The sequence below is a fragment of the Lates calcarifer genome, unplaced genomic scaffold, assembly GCF_001640805.2.
Source record: "Lates calcarifer isolate ASB-BC8 unplaced genomic scaffold, TLL_Latcal_v3 _unitig_4636_quiver_833, whole genome shotgun sequence".
NCBI lineage: Eukaryota > Metazoa > Chordata > Actinopteri > Centropomidae > Lates > Lates calcarifer.
This window is the reverse complement of record NW_026117018.1, coordinates 76,785-85,974: the sequence shown is the minus strand read 5'-3', so window position 1 is coordinate 85,974 and position 9,190 is coordinate 76,785. Positions and strand designations below refer to the sequence as shown.

The window sequence follows — 9,190 nt, the reverse complement described above, 5'->3', positions numbered from 1 at the left end:
GAAAATCTGACTGTGGAAGTAAAGGAGGTGTGTTGGAGAAGATGTGACCCTGTAGTGAAATGTTTGCTGGTAATGATGTGTTTATGTCCAATGTAAAACACTGTGCTGTGTTTTTCTTTTCCATCTTTACATGATGTAAATATGCCTTTGTTTTTTAAAGAAACAGTTTATACGTCATTAATCTGTGACGTGACTGTTGTTCTTATGTAAAATGTGTTGTTGAGTGTTCATTTGTGGCGCCCCCTGCTGTCCTCAGAAACCTGTTACATCAGCTCAGGATCATCAGGATCTCGTTCACAGATTTCAGCTGATTTGTGTCTGAACATGTGATTTATTCAACTCCACAGAAGGGGGAGCACTTTTAGGTGGTGTGGGTTTTGAGTTTTTGCAGTTCTGTTCATTTTCAACAAGATGAAGGAGCTTTATTTCCACAGCACATTTCAAACACACAGGCAAAGAAACCATCAGAACATCAGGAGGAGGAGCGAAGCTCTATCAGAGGACTGAGTTCAGGTGTGAACACTTTCACCTTCCTGCAGCAGAACCCCGGTCCTCTCTCCTGGAAACAGCTGAGTAAAAATGTGAGTTCCTTTGTTCTCAATACTGCAGCATCAAGAACTGCAGTATTATGTCTGAGATTCTCTGCTGTTAAGTTAGAATGAATATAGTAACTGTACATTTCTCCTGCTGTTTCATTGAGCTGCACACACACAGTTCAACATATTACCTGGGAATCAGTGTGTCCCCTGTACAGCCCTTAATATCAAGTATCTTATAGTGACAGAGGAAATAAAAGTGCAGCAGCAGGAAAGAAATGAATGGATCAAAGGCACAGGAGAAGAGCAGAGATTTAAAGTGGAAGGAGTTTGAACACATCTGAGATCATCAGGAAGTTGGTTCCATCGGTGCAATCTGCAACCTCACCACTAGATGTCACTAAATCCTCCACACTGGTCCTTAAAGAAGAAAAATCAGTTGGTGGCTGCAACTCATGGCCTTAAGCCATAACTTCTGGATTCCACACCTGTTTCCTCTGTGTCAACCCACACTCCCTCACTCTGTCTTGTCAAACATCCTCAGGAAGTTCACTAAGGTGAAACACGTCTTTCTTCAGAGACTCAAAACACTCACCTGAAGTTTCATTAGAAAAGAAGAAACAAACTTTTCAAAGCAGAAGAATCCCACATGAAAGATGAAACATTCCTCTAAAGGAGGAACTCTCCCTGCAGAGTGTGTCAGGTACAGTTAGAAACAAAGCTAGAAACTCAGTGAGCAGTTTATTAGGAACAGCCAGCTGAAATGAAAACAGTCCTGTAAGCTCCTCCTTCATGAAGGTTAGAATGATCAGGTTTTGTTTTTTCTAATGGTCAGAGAAAAAAAAGTGATGAGACTGAACTGGTCAGATTCATTCAACACTTGCACAGAGACAGTTTCAGCTTCTGAACAACAGAGCTGAATATTAAATACAGCAAGGTGGATTCTTTCTTAACTGTGTAGAAAAGCTTTATTCTCTTGTTGAATATTTTTTGGAGGAGAGAGATGCAACAAAGTGCAGGTTCTTGTGAAGGACCTGGTCCCCGGAAGCTGAGAACAGAAAGTGTTTAGTTGAGTCAGTGACGCAGCTCGGAGCCGTTAGATGCTCCGTCAGTGATGCTGCAGTGATGGAGCTGAGATCAACAGCGATGGAGCTTCTTCCTCTCGTGTGTCTCTGTCTCCTGACTTGGTCTGGAACAACGTTTGCTGATGGAAACGGTGAGAAAACTAAAGAGTCTCTGAGAATCAGACTGAGCTTTATTCTGAAAAGAATCTGTTCATTTCTGGAGCCTGGAAACAGAAAGGTGCTGCAGCAGATGCCTGTCACATCAGATCAGGAACACATGAACATGTTACATGAATTGTAATAATTAGTACAGATCAGTGTTAAAACGTGTTGGTGATGCGTTCGCTGTCCGCAGTATTTCTCTCTTTATCATATGTGTGGGAGCGGATGTTCAGGGCGTCGTCTCCTTCCTGAACAGAGAAATGAACCGTTCATTCTCACAAAACTCTTCTTCATGTCAAACCTGACAATTTGCTGTGAAACATCTCTGAACTGTGGACGCTGATATTTCTGATGACAGAGAAACTCTGACTGTTCCGCTGCCTCACACTGACTCACACTTTACTTCATCACTTTGATTCAGTGTTGTGTTTACTGAGCCGGAAATAACCTCAAAATTTTGAAATTCATTTCCTAAAGCAGTGGTTACCAACGGGCGGCTCGCGGGCAGCATCCGGCCCGCTATAGCTCTCAATCCGGTCGCAGTATATTATTGAATTCAGTAAACATGATCCACAGCAGGATAAACTGTGACTGAGTATCTGTGTAAATCCTATCAGACTGTCCTGCAGCAAACATCACAGGACACTGTAGAAAACACTGAAGGAAACAAACAGCTTATATTTTCTTAGAGCAGAGTTATTCAGCTGTTAAACATCTGAGTTTATTTTTGAAAAGAGTAAGTTGTAGAGAGAAGGAGAAGAGTAGAACTAAAATAAATATTGGATCATAAAACATCAGAACAGTTTTAAGTGAAAGTCTCACATTAATTACAGCTGCTCCTCAGAGACTGTTCATGTTGGTAAATGCTGTGGATGTAAACCTGTTCAGACTCCTGGTTGTGATCTGACTGTAAAATTAAATCACTCACTCCTTCACTTTTCTCAGGTAAAGAAATAAATAATGAGCAGATTCTCCTTGTCTTTTTACTCAGCTAAATTAAGTTCATCAGTTAATTGAAGCTTCACTTTGTTTAGTTGTTTTTTTCTCCTTGTTGATCTGGAGCGCTCTCATACTTCCTCTTTCTTTTCTTTCTTTGTGTTCCTCACATTTTTTCAAAAGTACAAAATGCAGTAAAAATCATGTTATTGGTGAAGAGACCTAATATGACTTTGAATGTTGATGATCATCATTAATTATTAATAAGTGTGTTTCCCAAAGGTTGTGCTAAAAGGCTAATGTGAATAGTAAGAGGTAGTAGAAGAAATACTAGAAATAAAAACTCCAGATAAAAATGAAAAGTTTCTTGTTATATCATAGGTTGATATGATGTTATAATGACAAAACTGGTGACATGTTTTTATCTTCCAGAGCCAAAGATCATCGGTTATGTGACAGAAGGAAGTGATGTAACTTTACCCTGTTCCCTCAGTTCCAGAGAGGACATTCAGGGGAAAACGCTTTGAGTGGAAGAAAGATGGTCAGGAGGTGTTCCTGTATGATGGTAGTCCTCTATCAGGCCAAGATTTACAGTTCAAAGGTCGTGTCTCATATTTTAAAGAAGAACTGAGGAATGGAAACGCCTCCATAACCATCAGAGATACAAAGCGGGCTGACAATGGAATCTACACCTGTGATTTCCCATATCTTCAGCCAAAACGTCAAACATTCCACATTAAGCTTGTTTTCGGTGAGTACTTTAATAAAACACCTGATTATTTCCTGATGACTCTGGTTTAAGAGTCCCAGATGGATTTTAGTCAAACAGTCAGAATCCACATCTGGCAGGGCCTCGTCCCCACAGCACTGCAGCCACATCTGGACTGATTCCCTCTGATCAAACAGGCTTGATGTTTGTGACACTGCAGATTATGTTGTTCTGTACAATGAATGGTAGCAGATGAAATGTGAGTTTAAACTGGTACGTTAGTGAAATCAGTGTTAGATTGATGGGTAATGACTCACTGTTTGTGTTTCCTGTCTGCTAAGTTGATGATCTCACACAAACACACTAACATATGTTCTGTTCTGCCTTTCAGATGGTCCCTTAATCTCTTAGGGTTCATTTTAATGATGTGCACCTCTGTCTCTTAATACTCTCCCATTTTAAACTGTGTATAATACAAAGACCATGAGGAGCTGATACATTTCCACTGAATCAGTGTCAAACAGACTCTCAGAGGTTTTCTCAGGTGTGTTGATCTTACTTACAGCTCTGAGGCTGTTGAACTGCTGAAAGATTCAACAGAAAACAACAGAAGCTCTCTTCTTCTTCTCCTTTTACTTCATATTTCAAATGCAATAACTCAGTCATAATAAGAGCTATCAGGCTGAAACTCACAGGATCTCTCCCTCCACTTGTCGACAATATCTGAACCAAATTTCATGTTGATAGACAGAAGTGTGTGTGAGATATTTCAGAAAGTGCCAGTACAGAGTATCTCCATCAGATGACTACAGAGCTTTCTAAAACCTCTCCAAAGTGACCAAATAATGATGAGAAATGTCTTTATGACGCTGAAAAAATGTCCCTCAATGTTCAAGTTGACTAAAAGCAGATGTTGTTCATATTTAGATAAAGATTGACAGATTTAGTTTCATTGAATCACGTCTCTTTTGACTGATGAAAAACTTTCTCTGTTATGTGGGTGTCCCACCACCACAGGAAGTCCAACTACATGAACTTCCATATATGGTCAGGCAGGTAATTTTACCGGCTCCAAACTCAGAGTGTTTTCACGGTGCTGACTTTCTATTGGATGAAAGTAGCTGTCAATAAAACCCAGTGTGAGCTCGCGTAAAGATGCGCTCCTCTGATTGGCTGATGGAGTTAAAAGTCCGTTAGGTTCGTCACTTTATGTCGTAGAAAGAAGCTGGATTGGTTTGTTTTGTTCGTGGGCGTTTACTGATTTCAGAGATACTGAACATCATTGCTCAAATATTTGGTCAACTCTTTAAAATGGACTGAAATGTCGTTGTTTTGGAAGTTTGAGGAGCAGCGTTAAAACTAAACGAGGGAAATAATCCACTTTTATTCTGCTTATTTTTACTTCCGCTTGAATTTAAACGAGTTGGATTTACTCGGTGAGTTTTTCTTCTTTAAAATGAGCCAGTTTGTCTTTAAATGTCTGTTTTTCGACCTATAAATGCTTTTTAACTGCAGCGAGACAGGTTAGCAGGTTCATTGCTAACTGGTTACTGCCGGAAAGTGAGACGTTCACGTGTTTATCGTGTAAATCCGTCATTTAGTTTCTTGAATAAATTGTAAAACTGAAATTAGATCTTTCAACGAGGTATAATATGTCCGTGTTTACGTCAACAGTCAACATGAAATATAGAGTTGATTGATTTATTCAGTTTACATGTAAATGTCAGGTCGCAGGCAACCTGCGCACTTTAAAAGGTTAAAAGACAGAGAGGTGAAAACATCCCAGGTGAGTCCTGATTCTGATGACGTCACTGTTTAATGAGTGGAGACAGTTCACCTGTTCACCACCTTGATCTGTGTAGACTTTAATCAGACTGCAAACTGTCCAGACCAAATAAAAGAACTCAGTTTTAAAAGCTTGTTCTGTTATCTATTGTGTAAAATCTTCATCTTAAAGGTAACTGAAGCTAAATTAGTGGAGTAAAGGTTCAATGTTTCCCTCTGTAATGTGGAGGAGTAGAAGGAGCATAAAGTGGAAAAACTAAAGTTCAAGTAAGAGTCAAAATACACAGTATATAGAGCAGAAACAGCATTAATGATAAATCCAGTGTGTAGGTTAAAGGTTGGAGTGCAGTAAGAACTGTGCAGAATGTCAGTGTCTAATAATAATACAGTAAAGTACAGATTGTAGAGCAGCAGTGAGTTTAAGGTTTCTATAGTTGAAGGTGGAATAGATAATGGAGGAACTGTGTGAGCTGAGTTTTTGCAGTTGTGAATTGAACATATATTTGGTAGAAGTCAGAAGTATTTTACATACATCAAACTACGCAGGGATGTGAAACCACTGATTGTATTGTGTCTTTCTGTTTCTGTCCTCCCCTAAACACACTGTAATCAACATATACAAGCAGAGAAGGGGTGAACTAAAAGATCCTGGTATTATGCTGTCTCAACCTAAATTATCATTTACGTTCACAGGTGCAGCTTCAAAAGCCGTCCATCATCACCTTCAATGGAACAAAAGACGGGGGGTACTGCTGCAGTGTGACGTTCAAGGTGCTTCTCCTAAACCACTTGTACAGTGGCAGGACAGTTCTGGAAACATCCTTCCTGCTAAAGACCCTCAGGTCTCTGAAAGAGGAGGACGTTACGACATCATCCTCCAAACTACTGTGACCATTTCTGGCTACTATCGCTGTGTCGCTACACAGAAGGAAATCAACCATCAGATTTATCACGAGACCCATGTGTCTGTTCCCTGGTGAGTTTATTTGTTTCTTCTATTTTTTGTTGTTTCTTTTTACAGTCAAATAATTTTAATTGTTCATTTGTTATTAGTTTAAAAAATATATTTGCATGTGTTCAGATTGAACACATGAATCTACAGAGATCAGAGGAAGAATGAGAGGCTGTGGAGGGAAAGAACAGAAACAACTGGAGTTTGTAGTAAAGTCTGAGATCAGTCTGAACACCCACACACACACACACACACAGTAACAGGTGTAGAAATAGCTGGTGTAACCTGATCCTGAGCAGAGACATGAAAACACCACACGAGGCCGATTTAGACTGAAATCATTAGAATCAGAGACGTTTCTGTTCCACAAGAGAAAAGAAAAAAGCTTCAGAGAAGAAGAATGAAGGTAACACAGGTGTCACCAGAATATACTGAGACTGACTGAAGCTCTTATCAGCTGGAATTAGATCAGACAGAGACACAGAGAGTTTATTCATCCTGAGGGGAGATGACAGTTTGACAGCAACAGAGTCTCATGAATCACAACAAACAACATGAGGACTCTGAAAGATGGAGATCAGGTTTTAGTTATTGATGATTTCATTCTTTGATTTTAACTAGAAACTAAAGTCAGACTGAAACTAGGATCATACTCTGACTCTGGTAATAACTCGACACCATGAAGGCACGTAAAGGTTTCAGAGGTGAACTGTTGACTGAATCATGTGACATTGTGTTGAGTTCCCATCACGTCACAGTGAGAGTCCTGTGTGAGCAACATGTTAATCAGGTTGTAGCTTCCTAACACTCGGTTCATTCACTGCAGCAGCGTGTGAAGCTGAGCTCTGACTCTGAGCCTCTGTTCTCTCCAGTCTGTGGATACTTTCCAGTTGAGATGAAGACAAACACAGAACAAGTCCTGTAGTGAGGCTCCACAGGCTGCCTGTACTGTTTCTGTTCTCAGTCTCTTTGAGGCGTCTGGTTCAGATCAGAGTCCTGGAGCTGGATGCAGCAGCTGTTTGTAGATTCACACTTGGTTTGGACTGCTTCTAACTCAACTGGTTACATAGAGGAGATTTCTGCATCACTGGATTCAAACGGGTTCCACCACACAAACTAGTTGTTCCACAGAGCTCTGTTGTTAGAAATATTTACAGCTGCTAATGACAAAACCAGCTCACTACACAACCTACAGTACAGCTGAAGGTGGAATAGATAATGGAGGAAGTGTGTGAGCTGACTCTGATGGAAAGTGTTAGAGCAGAGTTTATCAGTCTGATGAATGTAGTGGAGTAAAAAGTACAATATTCCAAACATGTTGCTACTGATGAAGAACACGTGTCAGAAAGAGGAGGATGCTGCAACATGAGCCTCCTCACTACTGTGAGCAAAACCAGAACCAAGCTCTGAGCTGAGCAGCCGAGCAGGAGGAGAGTGGACAGAAGATGGAGGCTGACATCACTGTGCTGCTCACATTCATCCCACTGCTGTTTTTATCTGCTGAGAGTTTGAGATTCTAGGAGCATGGACACAGTTAGTTGTTGTCTTTGTGAAGGCTGTGATGTCCAACCTGCTGCACATGATCTGCTGTTACACTCTGAGTCTGACATTCACTTTATCCTCATCTGTTTCAGGGTTCCCCACTGGATGGATTGTTGGTTTAATTCTCAGTTTTGTTGCTGGTATTCTTCTAACTCTGCTTGTAATATGTTGTTGCAAAAAATCGAAGAAAGGTAAGTTTAAATAACAACAACAGCTCTTTCTATCCTCTGATGTTCAGAGTGATGACAGTTGTTTATCTTCTCAGCGTTCTGTTGGTTTTTACTCTCAGATCAGATCAGTTGATATTTTCCTGAATATAATGTTGTTTTCTCTCCTGCAGGTTCACGATCAAACACAATTTAAAGAGTCCAGTGAGTCAGAGCAGAAACCTGATCAGGACTCTGATCTACCTTTACATGAGCTGTGAGGTCGGCTGTTGGAGGATGAAGTCATAATTTCTCTGTTAAACTCATGGAAACTTTGTCTTTAAAATGAAGCCAATCATTATTATGATATTTACCAAACCATAACTGTACATTAACCAGAGTTGATTTGATCTCTCCCTCATTATCTAACCTCAGTTCTACATAAACTACACTGCAGTTTCCCTGAAGGACCACATGTAAGTTCAGTGACTGAGTTACACTGTGGTCAGTTCCATAGAGACAGACTGGAGTTCACACAGTGACCGATCAGATTATTAATGAACCTGCCATCAGTGTGTGTGTGTGTGTGTGTGTGTGTGAATGACAGGTGTAAATATTAAAGCTCTTTGAAGAAAAGTGTCTTCTAAATTCATCAGTTCTCAGATCTGATCAAACTGCTTGTAGCTGTTGACTGAGTTGGACATGTTTATTTTCATATCTGTGTTATTGAGGTTATCTGGGACAATCATGTTGCTTCACAACAGTTTGAATAAAAGCTGAAAACTATCAAACTGGATGTTGAGACTGTTCTGGATCTTTCTGTCTGTTCACACTTTGATTCAAAGTTGATCTGAAGAGAATCTGAGGCTTCATCAGTCTGAGTTCAACACATCAGGTGGAGATCTTCTAATGTCAGTGTTTTAGTAGAAAGTTGACTTTGTTTAGTTTCCTTATCCAATAGTTTGTGTGTGTTGTGTTTGTGTGTTTGTACTGACAAAGAAAAAGAGCCAGTTACAGATCCATCAGCTCCTTCAGCACCATGGACAGCTCCACAGGTTTATCAATACATATTGATCATGTGTTTCTTCATCTTTATGTTGAGAGATGAGAAGATTGATCAGACTCTGACTTCTGTTTGTTAAATATGAAGCCACAGCCAGCAGAGGGTTAGCTTAGCTTAGCTTAGCTTAGCATAAAGCCTGGACATGGGGGGAACAGTCAAACCCTCAGAGTCTGGAGATATAACATGTTGGTCACTGAGCTGTGGAGGAGCTGCCAGGTGGATTTAGTTTCTGTTGGACACAGACAGACTGTTTCCCTGTTTACAGTCTTTATGCTAAGCTAGGCTAACTGTCCAC

The 9,190-nt window shown here is 40.2% G+C and overlaps 1 protein-coding gene and 1 long non-coding RNA gene across 3 annotated transcripts in view; both read left to right on the top strand.

Annotated features, from left to right (window-relative positions):
- Window positions 1-1,610: 1,610 nt before the first annotated feature.
- The window catches only part of LOC108901430 (butyrophilin-like protein 1), a 54,729-nt gene continuing 47,149 nt past the window's right edge, over window positions 1,611-9,190 (top strand). For both annotated transcript variants that reach the window (XM_051068481.1, XM_051068480.1), the window contains exon 1: window positions 1,611-1,752. In XM_051068481.1, coding sequence (XP_050924438.1) covers window positions 1,662-1,752 — 91 coding nt within the window. In that variant the 5' untranslated portion in view covers window positions 1,611-1,661. The remainder of the gene's footprint in view (window positions 1,753-9,190) is intronic.
- Window positions 7,712-8,628, top strand: LOC108901436 (uncharacterized). Its single transcript, XR_001963909.2, has 2 exons — window positions 7,712-7,877; window positions 8,027-8,628. It is a non-coding gene; the product is annotated as an uncharacterized LOC108901436 (long non-coding RNA).